This window comes from Bufo bufo, chromosome 2 (assembly GCF_905171765.1).
Source record: "Bufo bufo chromosome 2, aBufBuf1.1, whole genome shotgun sequence".
Lineage (NCBI taxonomy): Eukaryota > Metazoa > Chordata > Amphibia > Anura > Bufonidae > Bufo > Bufo bufo.
Genome location: NC_053390.1, coordinates 360,564,275 through 360,586,152, shown reverse-complemented (window position 1 = coordinate 360,586,152; position 21,878 = coordinate 360,564,275). Strand labels below are relative to the sequence as shown.

Sequence of the window (21,878 nt, the reverse complement as noted above, 5' to 3'; positions counted from 1 at the left end):
GACTGTTGGACTAGGCGGTGATGCCCCCTCTCTTAGGGGGGAATCTTTTTTTTCATGTTATCTGCGGGCTTTGCCTCCGCTTTTATTACTATGGCTTGTCTGGCAGCTTACCTGCTGCCGGCGCTGCGCAGCGGTGCGTTTTTCGGCATCCTCGGTCCTTTTCCTTGCGGGGGGGGGGGGGAAACCTTTTTATTTACGGTTATGTGTTTTCTCCTCTGGGGGCGGGACTTGGCTCTGAGCCCACTCCCTCCCCTATTTAAGAAAACATTGTGAACCAGGTCGTTCTCTGGCTGCACATGCTTTTTAAGCTAGCTCCCAGAGTCTCATAAGCTGGTGTTCCTCCACTTGTTGGTGCCTTATTTCTGGTCCTCATTTTCAGCTATCCGCCAGTCTGCCTTTTCTTTTACCTTTTCTCCTGAAACCTTTTATTGGTTGTTTACAAATGTTTTACTTATCCTTTTTTTCTTTTTCCTGCAGTGAGGTCAGTCAATGGTTATTCTAAGCTGAATTTACCTGCACTCGTCAGATCGCAGAAGATAAGCAGCTTGGGGCTTGGTAGGAACCAGCTTGGGAGACTGTTTGGGAATCCCTTGTTTCGTTGACTTTAAGAAAAAAAAAAAAAAAGCCTCCACGGGATTCGAATGGCAGAAAGGAAACATTTTTTGTGCTATGATTGTAGCGCGCTTTTGGAGGATAGCTGTCCCTACTCCAGGTGTGACGGCTGCCGTCCGAGGGTTCAACCTTCCACCGAACCTACGATGCAGGATATGTATCAGTGGGTAAAGACCTATGTTGATGGATCCATCAAAGGGGTTATAAGCCTGCTGGATGAGAGTCTTCCTACTCAGACTCCTATGAAGTCTTCGGCTCCAGTAGAGAGACCGTCCGTAGTCTCCTTGAGTTCCTCCTCCTCGGATGAGGAGCTTACTTCATGCTTTTTTCCTCCTGATAGGACGCAAAAGTTACTTAAGTCCATCAGGTCGGGGGACCATGATGTTGACCTGGGGGAGCCCTCTGATCCCGCTAGTCGGGCACTTCGTGTCTTTAAAGCGGATGAGACCCTACTCTCTGTCATGCGCACAGAGCGGAAGAAACCCGAAAGGGGTCCGATTCTAACTAAAGTTTCAGAACCATGTTTCCGATGGCTAAACCCTTGGTGGAATCGTGGGGTTCCATTCCCAAGGTGGACATGGCGATTGTCAAACTGTCCAAGCGCACTCTGCTCTCCTGTCAAGGGGATCCTGCAGACTCGACCCATCGTCCTCAGGAACCAGAATGCATACTCAGGAGAGGTTATACGGCAGCTTCCGCGTCTATGGCCATCGCTGCTACAGAAGTTTCTACCTTCCTCCGGTCTCGATTAAACCAGATCCAGATGGATGTGGATCAGAAGGTGTCTCGGGACGACATTCTGGTAGCTTTCAAGACTGTCAACCTGGCGATGAATTTACTGTCTGATACAGCGCAACAACAGCTGAAGTTGGCAGCCAAAACCATAACCCTGGTGTCAGCGGCCCGCAGGCCTTTGTGGCTTAAGCCTTGGGTCGCTGACAATTCCATGTAGCCTTCCCTTTGAGCCCAACCGTTTGTTAGACTCAGAGTTGGATAAGATTATGGAAGACCTGTCAGATTAAAAGGGAAAGAGTCTTCCCCAACAGTCCTTTCGGGGGCGGGGCAGACAAAACCGTGGTGGTAGGTCTGACCAGCAGTCAAGAGCCCGGAGGGACTGGGGAGCGTAGCAAAGTGGTTCAAGGCGCTCTTGTGAAGGAGCCAAGGATAAAAAAAAAATCCACCTCCTGACCACGGGCCTCCTCAAGGCTCTTGGATGACTCCCGTGACTCCTGCCATCCTGCCAGAAGACTTCCCCACTCCTCTGCCTCATCTTCCCATCGGAGGTCAACTCTCCCACTTCAAGGACATCTGGATCCGAGAGATTTCGGATCCCTGGGTCCTAAATGTCACATCAGAGGGGTACTCAATCTTCTTTCTCTGTCTCCGGACAGGTTCATCAGAACCAAACTTCCACAGGCCGCAAGGCAGTCGGTTCTGGAGGCTTACATTCAGGATTACATCCACAAGGGGGCTCTGGAGGAGGTTCCGGCAGGGGAACGGGGCTTAGGGATTTACTCACCAGTGTTTCTGGTTCCCAAGGCGTCAGGGTATCTCCGGATGATTATCGATTTGAGATTCTTCCACCGATACGTAAGGAAAGTAAGGTTCCTATGGAAACCATCAGGTCAGTGGTTCACGTTCTCAATCCTGGAGATGTGACTGCAACCCTAGACCTCAAGGATGCATATTTGCACATCCCGATTCATCCTGCTTCCAGGAAATATCTCAGGATCGCGGTCCAGGTGTCACCAGACACCTTTAGTTCGTTGCCCATCCCTTCGGCATTTCTTCTGCCCCTCACACTTTCAGCAAGGTGGTAGTTTCTGTGGTGGCGGCTAGCACTCCAAGGACTGACCATCATTCCTTATCTGGACAATTGGCTTCTAAAAGCCTCTTCCTTTGTGGTCTTGACCCACCATCTTCATGTAGCGATTTCCTTTCTGTTCCGCCTAAGGTGGATCATTAACTGGCAGAAGTCGAACGTGAGGCCGTCGACTTCAGTAAGATATATTTAGGCTTCATAATCGACTCCGTTGGGAGATCTCTCCGGTTGACTCCAGAAAGATGATCCCGAATACAGAACATGGCAGAATTCCTATCCGCGCCTTGGCGAGTTCCACTTTGGACTCTTATGAAGATGTTGGGGCTCATGTCTGCGTAAGCAGTCCCTTGGGCTTTATGGCACCTCCGGCCGCTGCAGTCGGAGGTTCTCTCCAAATGGAATGGCAGCCCCGCCGGGCTGAGCTCCCTGTCTTGGCAAACTCTGCATTCCCTCAGATGGTGGAGCCATCTTTTAGAGGGGAAGTCTATGACCCAGCCAACCTGGGTCATATTGACAACAGATGCGTCCCAAGTAGGCTGGGGTGCTTATCTAGACAACTCTCCAGTGCACAGATCCTGGTCTCCTCAGGAGCGGCTCTTCTCATCCAATCTCCGCGAGATTCAAGCTATCCGGCTAGCCCTCCTTCACTTCGCCCCTCAGATCCGGGGCAAACCGGTGAAAGTCCAGTCAGACAATATGACTGCGGCACTTTTACATCAACAAGCAGGGAGGCACAAGATCACTTACCCTCTTATCAGAGATCGGAGTGATTCTGGATTGGGCAGAATTGAACCTTTCACACTTATCTGCGATCCACATTCGAGGCTCCCTCAATATGATAGCGGATCGGTTGAGCCGCGGTCTTCCAACAGTGGAGTGGTCTTTACATCCGGAGATATTCAAGCAGATAGTCCTCAAGTGTGGAATGCCAGAGGTGGATCTTATGGCAAAAAGGTTCAACGCCAAGGTGGAGAGGTTTTGCTCCCTTTACAAGGAGGACAACCCCCTGGCGATAGATGTTTTGTCAAAATCCTGGAGGTTCAGGCTGGCTTACATCTTCCCTCCCTTTTCCATGATACTGAGGGTATTGATGAAAATTCGTCAGGATCAGGCCTCGGTAATAGCCATCATACCGTTTTGGCCCAAGAGATCCTGGTTTACCCAGCTCATTCAGATGAGTCGGGGACATTATTGGAGGCTCCCCCACGGCAGACCCTGGTGTCATGGGACACTCACCTCTGCCCAGATCTGCACAGGTTCAACCTGACAGCCTGGAGGTTGATCAGTCCCTTCCCAGAATAGAAGGGCTTTCAGAGTCGGTCCTGAGAACGCAGTCTCATTCAAGAGCAGACTCTACTAAGAGAGCCTACTCACAGATTATGAGGATATTCTCCTCTTGGTGTTCCTCAAAGGAGGTGGCGTCTGCAGATCCGCCCCTCCCCATCATCCTTCAGTTTTTGCAAGATGGCCGTGACAAAGGCCTTGCTCCATCTACCTTGAGGGGTCAAGTTTCAGCCATTCCAGCTTGTTTCAACAAGTCTTTTTCGTAGGACCCGCTCATTAAACGGTTCCTTAAAGGAGCTGAAAGATTAAAGCCTACAGTACTGAAACCCATCCCTCAATGGGATTTATCAGTAGTTCTCAGGGGGTTAGCATCTCCCCCCTTTGAGCCTTTGGAGGAGGTAGATTTCAAGTTTGTCACATGAAAACTTGTTTTTTTCTTCTTGCTGTGACTTTGGCCAAGAGGGTCTCTGAGCTTCAAGCTCTATACCATTTTTTTGCAAGACCGGGTCCTTTTAAGATTTCTCCCGTACTTTAGGCCTAAGGTTCCTTCTTTCCAGAATATCAACCAGGTGATATCCCTCCCGGTTCTTTCTAGACCTTCTACCACCTCCGAGGAACCTGCTATACATCCTTGGATATCTTGAGATGCCTCCGGATCTATGTGGATAGATCAAGGAGTTCAGGAAAGATGAAAATCTTCTAATCCTGTTTGCCGGTAAGTTTAAAGGCCGTAAGGCGTCTAAACCATCCATCAGTCGATGGATTAAGGAGGCTAATGGGGAATCCTTTGTTTCCCAAGCTCTAGACCCTCCGGGGTTTGTAAAAGCCCATTCTACGAGGGCTGTAGCTACTTCTTTTGCCGAGAGGAGTCTGCCTCCTGGAGCTCTGAATCAACATTCATCTCCCATTATAGACTAGATGCCAGATTAGCTGAGTACTTGGCCTTTGGGCAGACTATTCTTAGTTCTGCCAGGCATGATGGCCCTCCCTAGGGGTTCTTCTTGCTATCTCCCCATCTGTGCTGCTGGTAGGATGTAAGGGACATCGTTAATTTCTAACGATAATTTGTTTTCCCTTAGTCCTAACAGCAGCACACAAATTTCCCACCCTAGTAAGACTAGTTTTTTCTTGCTATAACACAATGGGCTGGAGGTGATTCCCTCCTTTATAGGGGAGGTTTAAGTGTTTAATTATTACTTGGGCTCATTAAAATTCCGTCGGTCCTACCAGTCCATGGGGGGTAGTTAACCCCCTCTGTGCTGCTGTTAGGACTAAGGGAAAACAAATTATCGTTAGAAATTAACGATTGGTGCACAAATCTCATATGCTACAAATATATGTTACAACAAGAATTTGCGGTCTTAAAAACATAATACATGGTCATCATGCACAAATGCGTTAAATATATATATACTGTACACAGCAATCAGCTGTTACCAATGTTGTCACCATGTTACCAAAATCTAAAAATTAACCCCTTCCCAACTTCTGTCGTACTATTACGGTGCAGCAAGAAGTGACATCCTGACCTGTGCCATTTTAATTCCGGCGCTCTGATTGGTTGGGCACAGAAACCGCGCTTGCTCGATCAGTGGCAGGGGCCCAGCTGTATGCGGCGACCTCGCTAATAGCGCCGATGCTGGTGGATTAACCCCTTTATATGCCGCAGTCAGTGATGACTGGCTCCCTCTGTCTCTCCATCGACCCACCACGCTGCAATGACTGGGCCAATGGTTGCCATGGCAACCCACAGGCCTGCAAAGACCCTGGGGCCGTCCAGCACCCAGGCTGCGTCTTATCGGTGAACTGTCAGTGTAAGGCCAAACTCACGCTTAGGGCTTGTTTATACGACCTTATGGTTTTGCGATCCATTTTTCACGGATCCGTCGTTCAGTTTTTTGGATCCGTTGTGTTTCCGTTTTTCCGCAAAAACAGGAACTTTGTAATCATTGCAAACACCAAACACATGTGCAAAATGGGCTGGGCATATAATTTCTACAGCATGGATCCGCAAAAAACGGATGACATACGGACATGTGTTCCGAATGTATTCCAGTTTTTTATACTGACCCATTGACTTGCATGGAGCCACTGAACGTGATTTGCAGACAATAATAGGACCTGACTCAAAATATTGTGGAACAGAAATACAGAAACTGAATGCATACGGAGTACATTCAGTTTTTCTGTGGACCCATTAAAATAATGGTTCCGTATACGGAAAGCAAAAAACGTTTGTGTGAACGAGCCCTTATTTGATCAGTTATTTCCATCAGTTATTGTGAGCCAAAACCAGTAGTGAAGGCTAATCAGAGATAACATATAATGTAAAGATTTCCTCCTGTTCTGTGTTTTTTCAGGTGGACATGAAAATAAATAAAAATGGTGCCAAAGCAACCATTTTTTTTATTCACTTTGCCTCACAAAATGTATACTATTGATGATACCTATGAAAACTTCCTCATCCACCAAAAAATGAGCCTGCACACAAGACCATCGCTAGAAAAGAAAAATATATGTAATGATCGGCTGTAAATATCGTTTGAGCTACCCATTTATGAAAACGAAATGAATAAAAACGGTCCCAGAACAGTTTAACTTGCCTCACAAATAGTGTAATATTGAGCGATCAAAAAGTCGTTATGTACCAAATTAAAAAAGTCCCCTCATCCTGCAAAAAACAAGCCCTCATACAAGACCATCTCCATAAAAATTTTAAAAATATGGCAACATGATTGTTTTTCAAAAATGCTTTATGTAAAAGTGTTTAAAAATAAAAAATATATATAAAATTGGTATCTGTTTAATCATACTGAAACATCCAAAGTCGATTTGCATAAAACTTTGAATACTGTACGGAGCGAGTACTCCATACAGTATTAGAATGTATTAGCTCAGATAAGCCAAAGCTATTACTTCGCAAAGTTTCGCGAGACTTCAGAACTTAATTTCTACCGTTAAAAACCTTTTACCGAACTCTGTTTCGGTTCCAAGTGGTACCTTGGATAGTGATCATAGGTCATATGTACACTAAAATAAAACCAATGATGATCGCAACTTATCCCGCAAAAAATAACCCCTCGCACAGTTCCATCGAGAGAAAAATAATCATATGGTTCTCAGAAAATGCCTGTGCTGGTTCCCCCGAGGCTGTTCAACATGGCACTCGTAAAATCTGAGCTGCAAAAGCCAAATGATGGTCGCTCCCTTTTTAACCCTGCAGCATACCCAAAGAGAAGTTTACTGTACATGCACATTTATGGCATTTCCGTAGCCAGTAGAACCCGCCCAACAATTTAAAGGGTGTGTCTCAGCACGAGCTGGGCACAACATATTGGGCACTGAAATGCATTTTCTGTTGAAAACCTCCCATTTAAATTTTGCACAGTCCCCTGCTTATTAATTTAACACCTGTGGGATCAAAATGCTTACTGTACCCCACAATAAATACCTTGAGGGTGTAGTTTCCATCACTTCTCGGGGGTTTCATTTATTATTTCACCCCAGAGACTCTACAGTTGTAAGCACAGGAAGGGAGGGGGGGGAGGGGATTTCACTTTTCACAGCTCCTTTGGAAAATGAAAAGTGGAATCTGATTGGTTGCCATGGGCAACTAAGCAAGTTCTACTTTACACCAGTTTGATAAATCTCCTCCAAGATGCGTAAATCACCACATTGGGCCTCCTGAGCCCTATGGTATGTCCAAGCAAAAGATTAGGGTCACATGTATCACACTGAAATTGGATATCTGTGTTCCTTTGACACCTGTGGGGTCAAAACATTCACTACACCCATTGGTAAATTCTATGAGGGGTGTGGTTTCTAAAATGGGGTCACTTCTGGGGAGTTTCTTTTTTATTAAACCTCAGAGCCTCTGCAGTTGTTGGCCAGTGCTGTATAAAATCACCAAACCAGATCTCAATGCACATTCTTTTCTGAACTTGTGTGCACATACAGCACTCACAACCACATATAGGATGTTTCTGTATTCAGGAGAAAATGAGTAACACAGTGTAGGGGGATTGTCTACTGTTACCCCTTGTAAAAATAAAAACTTGGGCCTAAAGTGAACTTTTCCATTTTCAAAGTCAAGGGTTTATGAATTCTATGGAATGCCTGTTGGGTCAAAGTGCTCACTGCACACACCTTTAAAAATTCCTTGCTGGTGTAGTTTCTTAAATTGGGTAATTTTTTGGGGTTTCCACTTTAGGGGTACCTAGGTGTCTACAAATGCGACATGGCACCTGAAAATTATTTCTGTGAAATCTGTGCTCCAAAAGTCATTTTATGCTCCTTCCGTTCTGAGCCCTGCCATGTGCCCATACAGCAGTTTATGACCACAAATGGGGTATTTTGACATATAGAGGAGAAAATGGGTAACAAACTGGTGTGCATTTTCTCCTATTACCCCTTGTGAAAATGAAAAATTTGGGCCTAAACTGACGATTTCTTATAAAACATGTAATTTTTCATTGTCACAGCCAAGTGTTTCTAAATTCTATGAGACGCTTATTTGAGAGCTCAGGACAACCCTTGAAAAATATCTTAGGGGGTGTAGTTTCCAAAATGGGGTCACTTTTTTGAGTTTCCACGGTAAGGGTGCCTTAGTGGTCTTCAAATGTCACATATCGCCCAAAAGAATTCCAGCAAAAATCTACGCTCCAAAAACCATATGGCGCTCTTTCCCTTCTGAGCCCTGCTGTGTGTCCATACAGCAGTTTTCCACAACTCATGGGGTGTTTCTGTAAACTACAGAATCATGGTAATCAATATTGAGTCTTGTTTTGCTGTTACAGGAAAATGAGGTTAAAATTGAAAAGTGGCAAAAAGTTACCTCTATTGTCCTTTAATTTTTGTGAAACACCTAAAGGGTTAATAGTTTGTAAAATCAGTTTTGAATAATTTGAGGGGTGTACTTTCTAAAATTAGGTCATTTATGGGTGGTTTCTATTAACCCTTTGGATAAGAGGTTTTTTTGTTTTTGCATTTTTATTTTTCTTCCCTATTTTCCGTGAGCCATAACTTTATTTTTCCGGTCACATAGCTGTATGAGGACTATTTTTTGCAGGACAAGTTGTACTTTCTTTCTAATGACACCATTAATTATGGCATAAAATGTTGTGGGAAGCGGTAAAATTCCAAATGGGGTGGAATTGGGAAAAAAAACGCAATCCCTCCACCGTTTTATGGGTTTTGTTCCCGGCAAAACTTACTCATGCACTTCATTCTCTGGGTCAGTATGATTACAATGATACCCTATATGTATAGGTTCTTTATGTCTAAATAGTCTAAAAATACATTTAAACTTTGCGAAAAATTATTATTTTTTATATCACCATATTCTGACCCCCATAACTTTTTTATACTTATGTCTACTGAGCTGTTTAGGCGCTCATTTTTTGTGGAACAATCTGTACTTTTAATTGATACCATTTTGGAGTATGTGTGACTTTTTGATCACATTTTTTGGGGTAAGAGAAGCAATGAAAAAATGACAAATCGGCCATTTTGACAGTTTCTTCCGTATTGTTTTTATTTTTTTATTTCCATTTTAATAGTATGGGCATTTTCAGTCACTGTGATACCCATGATGTTTATATTTATTGTTATTTAGGTATTTATTTTTTAATTATACGGAAAGGGGGGTGATTTAAGCTTTTATATATTTTTTTACTTATTTTTAGTGATTATTATGTGTGTCATATATGAGCTTTTTAAAAAAAATATTATTTTGGTTTATCAGGAATTTATTATTAGCTTATTTTGCTCACTTTTGCTCATTTCTTATCCTGGCCTGTTATCTGGTGGCCAAAATAAGAATTGCAGTTTGAATACTGTCAGCTTACTCAGCGCAACTACCTATGCCCGGATTGGACAGGACACACGGTGCATAGGTAGGAAGCACAAGCTTCCGGGTTTTTGCGCATTTAGGTGCCGTGATCTCACTTGAGATCTCACATTGAGCAATGTAACAAACTCCATAAGATATTGGTTCCTTGACTGTAAGAGAACGCACAAATGTGCCTGGAAGAAAAACAAAAACACTTGATCACGACATCTAAAGCATTTAATTACCGTGATTGGCATTATTGCCGGTCACGGTAATTAGCCGCAGGTCTCTGCTGTATGAAACAGCACAGATCTGCCGGCCATGACGCCCGCTGCACGTGTGAGCAGGTGTCATGTTTACACATCGCACCAGCGCCGTACATGTACAGTCCTGGTAGCCTAAGAGTTAAGTGTCACGAGAAAACAAACTATCTCAGAATGGCTAGAATAAGTAGAAGTATTTCAAAGTTATTACCACACAAAGTGACACAGGTCAGGAAGGTGAAAAATGGCAGGGTCTTGAAGGGGTTAATACACACAACCATATTCATGCAACTTTGCAACAACTAGTGGTAATATCAGAAATTGGCCGAAATTCAAATTTGCAACTAAAATGCAGAGTCCTTATGATGAATAAAACCGTCTGCAAAAATACTGCAAGATGTGAAGAGTTCACACATACTGCACATATCAACATTCAATGTTGCATGTGTTACTGAAATTAAAAAAACAACAACACAGGAATGCACCAACCAATGTATGCATGCATGTATTGGGAATTATATAGTATATAATATGTACAATCTGTATTCCTAATCCTAGAGCAAGTCTTGCTGTGCAGCCTTATCAGCACTCCTTTTTCTGGGCATATTTGAGACTATGTAGCAGCTTCAGATTTGTGGTCTTGTTTTAAAGCTGACAGTCTAAGCTTTAAAATGAGGCAAAGATTGCAGTACTAGCTCTACAGCAGGAGATATAGCCTTTAGAAATGGGGTTGAGAGTCAGAGCTCCATATATATGCAGCTCTCACTTGGGCCAATTTGTAAGTGCTGCAACTCCCAATGGGTCGTAGCTAGTTCTTCCATGAGCTTGTTTTAAAGCTTTGATTGTCAGCTTCAAAAACACAGCCAGAGATGCAGGATCTGAGTTAACACCCCCTAGCCTGGCTGACCTAAGAATCACTCACTTAGTCCCCCACTGCTCCTGCACCATGACTGCTTTCGTCAATCTTCCAGTCCCAGGCTTGTTTACTTCCAACTAAGCTGCCTGCGGACAGGGTCATTTGCACCACTGCAGCTAATAATTGGCCTCGGCAGTGACACATTCTCAAGCAGCATGTGAACCAGCAGTGACATGCTGCTTGGGGACACATCCCCACTGAGGCGAGTCACTGGCTGCAGCATGCATATGGCCATGGCTGGACGTAAACAAGCTTGGGACAGAAAGATTGACAAACACAGCCAGGGTGCAAGACCGGAACAGCCAGGACCAGGTTTGTATGATTCTTGTATTAAGTCAATAATGCTAGGGGGCTAACTAAAATCCAAAGGGATCCTGGACCACCCCTTTAACATTATCTTCTAGATATTCTAACATTAAAAAGATTCACCAATGTGTAAAACCAAGACAAAAAAAAAGGTAAAACAAACCATAATAACCACAAATCAAATGTATGGAAAAGCAAGTTACAATAGCTTTATTACTTTAATAATTTATTGCACTTATTTGAATTAGTGTCTGATAGAATTGTGCATTGAGCAATGTAACAAACTCCACAAGATGTTTGTCCCTTGACAGTAAGAGAATGCACAAATGTGCCTGGAAGAAAAACAAAAACAGTAACTAAATGAAGGGAGTGAGGGAAAAATTCTAATAAAAATAATCAAGCACAGGTTTCAGAAGAGTATTCTATTTAAAAATATAGTCCATTTTTACATAGGCGTTATATGACATTTACTGGGGTTCTGAAATCACTAATTCTTTATACATTAAAACCTGCAAACCAAATAACTGTAAGTCATTTGAAAACATTCTCCCCCCCCCCCCCCCCCCCCCCCCATATGTGTTAGAGATTTAAATTTCCTTGATCACACCATTAGCTTAATATTGTGCACAAAGTGGAACAACTACAACACATCTTGATGCAAGTTAACTACAGTGTACCTAGAGATCATACATATGACCTTAAGTCAGTGTGGGACAGATCCCAAACATGGTGGTTATGCATTCCAGGGGAGGCATACATACCATTGCATTTCCACAAAGATATTTTTTTTCTCCATCAGATGCTGTACATTTGCCATATTCCCCACTAGTCATGCTATTATAGAGTTAATTTAGAGGGGGATAGAGTGCAATATGTGGCAGTAAATACTAAAAATGCACCATATTGGAGCCTGTGACAGATCGGGCCTTTGGCTGTGTTCACACTAGCATCAGGTGGTTTACTTAGTAGTACAACATCCTAATTGAAGTGTTTGAGGACTTCACAGCATCTATTCCCATGGAATGGACCCCTGCTACACTGTCATTAATACAGTCCCTTCCATGGGATAAGTGTAAATATTTGTACAACTGAGGCCCTGGGTGTAATAAATCCACCATTTTTATTACCATAGTTATTATAATCCTTTTTACAAATGAGATACAGTTATTTGAGCATTCTTTACATTTTAGGGAGACTCCAGGATTAAGAAGATCTGCTGAGCCTCAAGTGTCCTCTTCATACCTGAATGGAGCACTGCTCCCCCAGTGTCATTGTGAAACCTGTGTTGTTACAATCACCCTTCACATTCAGACGAGTTACTAGAAACATTTGGTCCACATAATAATCCAATAGATCTATTATAAAAATAAACGTATGTCTTGTATAAAATAATACATTTTGTTTTCCCCCCCAATTGCACGGTACAAACAGACCAGTTTCTATATCTTAATACTGTAATGCAAGAATATCAGCTGTAGATTTTAGATCCGGGGACATTAACAAGAAGAGGAGATGAGGTTTGACAAAGTGTATGTTCTTCTTTTCCAACTAAATACACGATTTATGGAAGGTAAAATTAGGTGGAATCCACACACTTAATAAAATAGTCAGAAATACATTTTTGCCTATAGTTGAAATTCAATTTTCAGGTATTATGGAACATGATTGCTGACTTTATTTACAAAAAAAACCCTATGTTCAAGTGAATTATTGTACAAAGGTAATAAATAAAAACCTTCTTGTACCTCAATTAAAAAGCTAGACAACAGAAGGATTTGTTCTGGGGTCAGTCACAGTAGTTAAATGAAGATTCTGTAAAAGCACAGTGTAGTTGATGAACTGATATTACAGAGAGTCATGTCCATTGCAAAGTGCAACAAAAAAATGGCTTTCCAGCTAGTGGCAGGCTGGCGCTGACGGACCTGCACCTTTATCTTACAAATTCATAATAATAAACTGCAAGAGAGAACTATTCACAAAATACACATTATTTACACTGCAATACCAAACCGATTTAGATGTAGGAAAGAAAGATCGGAGCACCTAAATGTCTGATGCATTGAGGTGGATGACAAGTCAAATTATATATTCCACCGGCCTATACATATCCCTCCAAAAAACGGAGGAGACCCAAATACCTATCCAGACTCTTGCTAGTTTTTGGGTTATGAGAAGATGAAATAAACAAATGATTGAGGCCGACATTAGGTAAGAGCAACAACCGTGAAAGAATCAGTGGAACCACATAATTACATTTACACTTTCACTCCAGATCCTCTCGTGTCGGCCTCTTTACGGTGCTTTTCGCACACGATACACATCTATCCTGTTACCAAACAGCTCAGCTTTTTATCCAGGAGATAGGAGCGATTGGTTCCATATGTACACTGGAGTTCTCATTAATAAGAATAAAAATGTATTTAAGAAAAAAAAAAAAAGTTATAACAACAAAACAAACGTAAGGCTTCAAATTTGCAGAGTTGGTTTCTTGGAAACCACTGAGAAAAAGAAGTCATTTCACACCTATTAAAAACCGCCAGCCATGTGACCAGCCACAAGTGATTGATTCCTTCTATAATACTGTTGTGATGGCTGTGTGAGCTCACTCAACATTAAGAGATTACGCAGTCGTAACTTCCCTCTTGAAGAGCCTCCTCTTGCTCTTGTCTGGATGCATTCTCCTCATATCTGCTGATGTTGCAGCTGCCTGGGTCACTTTGAGGGCTGGCACTGTGGCTGGTGGAGCTGCGGCTGTCCTCGGCCCTGGGGCTGGATTGCTCTGTGACTTTTGAGATAACTGTGGGCTGAAAAGCTTCAGGTTGCACTTGCTCCACAGTCACTTCACTCAGCTTCTGAAGTTGAGGTTTTATTATGTTTAGGAATGGCTTGTATCCAGGGCTGCAGAATAATATATAATGCAATGTAAAATAATATTCACATAAGTAGCAAAACAATAAAAAACTAGTCAAATAAAGAGGAAGTACGGGTTTAAAACTATGTTGAAGGGGTTTCCTGAGATTCGAATATTGATGGCCTATCCTCCCAGGAGTCGGACTCCCACTCATCAGCTGTCTGAAGAGGCCACGGTGTTCTTCCTAGGCTAATGATGTTCATTAGTCATGTAGCCTAGGTTCAAGTGAACAGCTGCAATACCAAGCACAGCTGCTATTCGGTGGACTGTTCAATGCTTGGGAGGCTGCGTGCTCACCCTTCGCAAACAGCTGTTATGTCCTGAAGATAGGTCATCAATATCAGAACCTTGGAAAACCCCTTTAAAATTTAGTAAACGATACCTAAGGTATGCCTTACAATTATAACCGCCACGGGGTCCTTTAGGGGCCAAAAATTGTCAAGTATAAAACACGCTTGGCACAACTACACTTACACGATCGCTAGTGAAAGCACAGATATCAATTCTAGCCATCTACCTCAATTGTAGCCACATACCACAATTATTTTAATTACAGCAGCATCTAAAAGGGGTTTGAAGGGAGTCCGTCAGCATCTGCACCACTCTTAAACTGTGCCCTAGGTTAGATCGGTATTGCTCACCGGATTCCCCGACAGTGCTTCTTTCTTAATTTCATATTTTCTATGTCAAGCACTGTGCAATGAGTCATTGGCGCATGCGCAGTTGAAGAATTCTTGCCCAGGCAGAGATCTCCGGCTCCACAGCGCATGTGCCGCTGTTTCATTGCGCGGTCCTTGTGTGAGAGGACAGGGCCGGGCAGGATGACGTAATGCCTGGCTCTGTCCATCAAACTGCTATGGGAGGGGCTGGGTGGCACAAGGAGCATATAGCAGCAATGCCATGGGTGCAGGGAACAACTCATTTGCATAGTTTAAAAAATGCAATTCCGTTGATATAGAAAGTATAAAATTAAGAAGCACTGTTGGGGAATCTAGTGAGCAATACCTGTCTAACCTTGGTCACACTTTAGTAGTGATGCGGATGCTCACAGACTGCCTTTAATAGCCAGGATCAGATTTCTCTCCACTGTTCTTACAGCCCACCAATCATAGCAGCTACGCCCATGATATCACCAGGACATAACTGTACTCCTTGGTCCATTAAGCACTGCAAACAATCAAGGGTTAAACGTTTTTTTTGCCACAGAATCAACTATCCACAGGATAGGGAATGAGCATGTGATCTGTGGGGGTCTGACCACTGGGACAAGAATGGAGATGCCTAGCACCAGTATAAAGCAGCAAGTTGAGACACTTTATTCTTTCTCTATGGGACTGCCAGGTAGAGTACAGCGCTTTGCTATCTCCAGCAGACCCATAGAAAAATGAGTCACAACGCAATGGGGGAGGGCCTGTTTGTTTAAAACTAGCGCGATGCGCGGCTCATGGCTGCTAGAGACGCCAAGTATTAACCAGGGACACTGAAAACCAGGTAGTGTCCCACCTACCTAAGGAGCATTATCACATGCATGCTCTAATCTATGACACATAAGTGGGATTGCGATTCTGCATCCCCTTCAAGGACTTCTTCTGGGATTACCTACACCCCTTGCTAGAAGAGACATTAGCCCAGTGTCCCCGGATGATTCTGGGGCTAGAAATAATTAGATGAAGCGCGTTGGGCCACGTTATAGGTTTCTTTTTGCACTTCTCTATTGTTTTCTTTGCACTTTATATTTGTTATTTTTTTTACTTTGGGTGCACCTTTCTGGTTCTATCCAATATACCACCTTTTCAGCATATATACGGTATTGTACTACAGCGTGAGGGCTGCCTAGGGCCTTGATCAGGGCAAGGTTCCGGACAGGTCTGCTCTTTTCAGGGCGATGACTCTGTATTAGAAGGTCATTAGGGTCTATCAACTTGATTAGGGACAACTAGGAACAGATTAGGTCCCTGCCCCCACCCATCACGTGTTGAAGCCGTATGAGAGTGTGACATCAAAAGAAAAGCATTGTGATAAGGAGCTTCAGGAGAGATTTGTTGCTTGCTGCACTCCATTTCAAGCTACACTCACATAAGGCAGAACTACAGGATTGGTAAGGTTCATCTACTTTCTTACCAGCCTTTTTTCAAATGGTTGGTTAAAGAGGACCTTTCACTTGTAAAAACTATGTGAACTAAGTATGCTGACATATAGAGCGGCGCCCGGGGATCTCACTGCACTTACTATTATTCTCGGGCGCTGCTCCGTTCTCCCGTTATAGGCTCCGGTACCTTTGCTCCTTAAGTTATAGTAGGCGGGTCTTCCCTTGTCCTGTGGGCGTCTCCTTCTCCTAGGCTGTATCGCTGGCCAATCGCAGCGCACAGCTCACAGCCTGGGAGAAAAAAACCTCCCAGGCTGTGAGCTGTGCGCTGCGATTGGCCAGCGCTGCAGCCTAGGAGAAGGAGACGCCCACAGGACAAGGGAAGACACCGCCTACTATAACTTACAGAGCAAAGGTACCGGAGGGCATAACAGGAGAACGGAGCGGCACCCGGGGATAATAGTAAGTGCAGTGAGATCCCCGGGCGCCGCTCTATATGTCAGCATACTTAGTTCACATTGTTTTTACAAGTGAAAGGTCCTCTTTAATATATATATATATATATATATATATATATATATATATATATATATGCGTATACATGTTTTTGGCGTTCTTGGTCTTATAATGGGGTTTTTTGATTTAAAGGGAGTCTTTCACCTAAAATCACCATTATAGAACACTAACATCAGGATTTCCATTACATTCCCCATGTTAGAATGCTACCTTCCATATTGGTGTCCATCTCCGGATTTCTCAGAAAACCACTTTTATTTAATATGTTAATTAGCTTCTATAGCTGCCCAGGGGCGGCGTTCATGCGTCCGGTGCCCAGGCCCCTCGTCGCTTTTCATACGAAACCCCTCCCCTTTCACCCCTCTGGCCGGCCCTAGGTTCTTCTGATTACGTCCTCCTCTTAGTGAGAAATACAGCGCCAGCGCCGTTCAACAGATTCGCCGCGCCTGCGCACTTCATTCGAGGCACAAGAGCGTTTAATGCGCATGTGCCGGCCCGTACATCCCGATCTAGCCGGCCTTGTGTCTCTGCCCATAATGGGGAATGAAGTGCGCAGGCGCGGCGAATCTGTTGAACGGCGCTGGATTTCTCACTAAGAGGAGGATGTAATCAGAAGAACCTAGGGTGGGCCAGAGGGGTGAAATGGGAGGGGTTTCGTATGAAAAGTGACGAGGGGCCTGGGCAACGGCCGCATAAACACCGCCCCTGGACACCGTGAGAAGCTAATTAACATATTGAATAAAAGTGTTTTTCTGAGAAAATCGGCGATGGACACCAATATGGAAGGTAGCATTCTAATATGGGGAATGTAATGGCGATCCTGATGTTAGTGTTCTATAATAGTGATTTTAGGTGAAAGACTCCCTTTAAGGGCATTATTATATGCTTTTTTTTTTTTGCCTTTATATATTAAAAGTTATGTTTTAATGATTACTACTGCTCCCCTTCCACATTATTGGTAATGGCACACCCTTAAGATTTTGCAGGTAGCCAAAAAAAATAAAAAATCATGGTATTTGCAGTGTTCACACTCACCAGTCATTAAGGGCCCAGGCATCCACAGCCTGTATTCCATTTTGAATGCCCTGTAACATCTCCTCTGCAACTTCAGGGCATTGCAAAAAGATCAACACTTGGTTAATGATGGAGGAATCTCGTAGTATAAGACCAATGATGACACACCACTCCAGGCAGCCTGCCTCCAGGAAAACATGCAACAGGTACCTGCAGGTTGAAGAAATAACCAGCTCATTCTGCATCTGACATCAGACTTCCAGGGCAAGGAGCAGACAGTAGCCATGTGAAACATGGCAAATATCCCAACAGAAGTTCTTGTTCTATGGTTACCTACTGTATATGTACACACAGTATTACTTAACTACCACTTACCTTAGTTGGACTTGAGATTTGTGAGGTCCCTTGTTGGCCAGCTCCATTGAAATGTGTTCTAGTTCTGACTGCGTCAGACTCAGGGTGGAGAAGTTCTCATCCACCATGGTCCAGTCCCCATCCACCATGGAACTTGTTTCCGTGAGGTCAGTGGCCGATCCAATGCTACATTCATCTCCTACAAGTACAGCAATTCAAAGACAGAAAACCATTATCGTCTGCAATAAGATTGATCCAATAATGCAATGCTGAGGACTAGGACTAAGACAGACTTTTAGTAGTGAAATATTCCCATTTTATAGGTGATTTCCCACATTTTAACACTGATGACCTATCCTCTGGATAGGTTATCAGTATCTGATCGGTTGAGGTCCAACTCCGGCCGATCAGCTGTTTGGGAAGGCACTGGCACTCCTGTAAGTGCTGCGGCCTTCTCTAGCTTTTCCTAGGTCAGTGATGACGTACATGGAGCTGAGCTGCAATACCAAGCACTGCCACTATACAATGTATGGCACTGTGCTGGGCTCATACCAGGGTATAGGTTATCAGTATTAAAATGTCAGAAAACCCTTTAACTATTAAATGACAGTTGCACTCCGCATTATTCCAGTGGAAATCTGGAAAAAAAAAAATCTAAATGGGTGGCACTGTGAAAAAACAAAAACAATTTCTTCATAGCTGTATGGATTTTATTTTTACGGCATACCCTATGCGGTAAAACTGACATGCTGTGGGTAAGTATGATTACAGCAATGGCATTTTTTTTAAAGATCTTCTAATTATTTATATTATTTAGTTTTATTACTCTTAAACATATAAAAATAAAATGTCTTTGCATCTCTATATTCTGACATCTGTAATTTGTTTTATAGTTACGCCTACAGTGCTGTGTAAGGGCTTATATTTTGCGGGGTTGATCTTTAGTATTTACGGATAGCATCTTGGGGGTATTATGAATTTTTGATCAAAGGGGTTAAACCAAGTTTCACTCTTTTGGAATTGGTCATTGTCAGTCTCTTATATGTTAAAGTATCTCTGATTCATGACCGTTCAGGACATATCATATTTTGGCGCCATTTACTATACCTTCTTTGATGTTAACAAGATCCCCTGTCTCTGCTTAGAATCCCCCAGACTGATCTTCCTTGGGCGCACCAAAGTAAATGATCCTGAGGAGCCACCCTCTAAAATTACAAAGGGCCCCTGTGCAAGAAAAGTGAGTGGCCCCGTCTGCCCCTTTTAATCATAGTTTGTTGAGAGTGTGGTGCTCATTTTATAGCTCCTTTGTAGCAAATTGTTTAATGCCGTAAAAAAGCTTCTCTTGTAAATAGTAATCCACTAGTGACAGCTATGACAATAGTTAACTGTCCTTTACTTACAATTAACTGCATGTTAGGGTTTTCTAGATAAGATGGTGGTGGGCCCTTTTTCCCATAGGGCCCCTGTGCAGCTGCACTTATGGTATGTCCTCCCCTGATCTTCTACTTTAAGGTCATTTCTGAATAGAACGGTCTTCTACTAGACATTGGGGGCCTTGTTTTACTACGTGTTCTTTATTGTAATAGTAAGATTGTAATTGATATTGGGCTTACTGGAAGATCCTCTGATGGGCCATTCCGAGCCTGCTGCAGTTCGCTGACATTCTGACCCCCATGAGGTTCCTTGCAGGACTTTTGGAACTGCCAGACTACAGGACAGGGTATAATAGAAACATCTGTATGCATACCTTTATTTAATAAAGGAGATAGCAGTGCATCCTGCGTGTGAGGACTGTGGGATGAGGCAGTGTCCATTTCTTGATGTGCAGCTCCAATACTACCCATCCAAGTGAGACTTCGAGGAACGCTAGGAATACCACTGTCCACGTCCAGAAAGTTATCAGCAGATTGGGACTTCAGGATCTGCTCCCCAATTGCTGTAAATAATAGCAATAGGACAATAGTATCAAACTAAAAGTCATCTTTGTCAAAATAAATTGATATACTTCAGAACATGACACTGATCTTAAGACCATCTGCAGCTTAAAGGTTATAGACACCTTCAGGGCATTTCTTATGATTGTATTTTACTCAGTTGGGGCTAAAAATCATTTTCTCAATTGGTCTTTATTTTTTTAATTAGCAGTTTTTAAGATACAGGGGTTTCAGACCATCACTTCTGAGTCCTTGACCTCATAAATACTCATTATAGCTAAACTGATAAGAATATGGCTTAAATGAGTGTGAAGTCAGGAAATCAGAGATAAGGCTTCACATGGTCTGTCAGCTGATGGGAATCAGAAGTAATAGTCTGCGAACAGACTGATTTTTAACACCTTTATCTCAGAAACTGATGAAAATAATAACCAATTGAAAAAATTATTTTTAGCCCAAGATTTGTTGCAGAAAGTGGTGACATTCAGATTAATCTCAATGGGGCTTGCAGAAATCCATCTGCTTGATGCCGGAACAACCTTATTTAGATGAACAGAACAGATTCCCAGTCACAGAAATCGGCTGTGTGTGAATTTACCCTAAAGGTTTGAACTCCAAGACAGCCAACATACCTGCCCGAAATTTGCCATTCTTAAATGGGGAACTGATGGAAGAAACTGGTATGACTGGAAAAGGCCAAAGGAAATCCCTATGAAGCTTCTTCAAGGCAGTAACAAAATCTTCCACTCGTGCAGCCCGCGTGCGTTCTTTGCATAGCCATCCTATCAACTCGAATCCCAGCTGAGCAGAGAAACAGCCAAGGTCTTTTAGCCTGATTTCTTCCAGCAGTCTTCGAGCATGCCTCCACAACATCATGTCTATGTACATGTTCTCTGCACAATCGCTGTCCTTACTCCATCTAAACACAGCACAGAAGTTACACCACATACTGCAACATCAAATCACCAAAGCAACCTCATAGTTATGCATCACATCAGTATTTATACAGCTACTATATGTAGGAGATTGTCTATGATGCTCATTGGGTGCATTACTATGTGCAATTGCTTATAATAAGAACCACTGCGGCTTAACCCATGAGGAAAATTCATGGCTAATATTATGACCACTTGCCAAGTGGACATAATACCAGCTCACAATACTCAAATTTATGGAAACAAAGTTCCAGATAAATGTATTGTAACTGGCTCAGTGATAGAAAACAGAGGGTGGCTATTAACGGTACACACTCGTATTGGGTCACTGTCACTAGTGGGGTACCTCAGGGGTCAGTATTGGGCCCTATTCTCTTCAATATATTTATTAATGATCTTGTAGAAGGCTTGCACAGTAAAATATCAATTGTTGCAGATGACACTAAAAACTGTGTAAAGTAATTAAGGCTACTTTCACACTAGCAGCAGCATTCTCCGGCAGGCTGTTGTAGTTTTATTCCGGCCGCCTCTCCGCATGTTTTCCGTGCTGCCGCCGGAACTCCGGCCCACCCCCATTATAGTCAATGAGGTCAGAGTGGACCTCCGGCGGCACGCATGCACTAGAGGCAGCACGGATCCGGCAGGCTGTTCATCCTCCGGAACAGCCTGCCGGAGAAGGCTGGCGTTAGTGTGAAAGTAGCCTAACACTGAAGAGGACAGTATACTACTACAGAGGGATCTGGATAGATTGGAGGCTTGGGCAGAGAAGTGGCAGATGAGGTTTAACACTGAAAAATGTAAAGTTATGCACATGGGAAGGAATAATACAAGTCACCGGTACTGGTACATACTAAATGGTAAAACACTCGGTAACACTGACATGGAAAAGGACCTAGGAATTTTAGTGAACAGCAAACTAAGCTGCAGAAACCAGTGTCAGGCAGCTGCTGCCAAGGACAATAAGATAATGGGTTGCATCAAAAGGGGCATAGATGCCCGTGATAAGAACATAGCCCTGCCACTTTACAAATCACTAGTCAGACCACACATGGAGTACTGTGTACAGTTCTGGGCTCCTGTGAACAAGGCACACAT

At 43.2% G+C, this 21,878-nt stretch overlaps 1 protein-coding gene across 2 annotated transcripts in view; it reads right to left on the bottom strand.

The window, feature by feature from the left end:
* Positions 1 to 13,392: 13,392 nt before the first annotated feature.
* Positions 13,393 to 21,878, bottom strand: part of RIC1 (RIC1 homolog, RAB6A GEF complex partner 1) — a 143,965-nt gene continuing 135,479 nt past the window's right edge. Inside the window, exons 22-26 of one of the 2 annotated variants that reach the window (XM_040417143.1) lie at positions 20,481 to 20,767; positions 19,662 to 19,850; positions 17,936 to 18,113; positions 17,582 to 17,770; positions 13,393 to 13,931 (exon numbers count right to left, since the gene is read on the bottom strand). In XM_040417143.1, coding sequence (XP_040273077.1) covers positions 13,646 to 13,931; positions 17,582 to 17,770; positions 17,936 to 18,113; positions 19,662 to 19,850; positions 20,481 to 20,767 — 1,129 coding nt within the window. In that variant the 3' untranslated portion in view covers positions 13,393 to 13,645. The remainder of the gene's footprint in view (positions 13,932 to 17,581; positions 17,771 to 17,935; positions 18,114 to 19,661; positions 19,851 to 20,480; positions 20,768 to 21,878) is intronic. The other variant, XM_040417144.1, reaches the window with a different exon arrangement.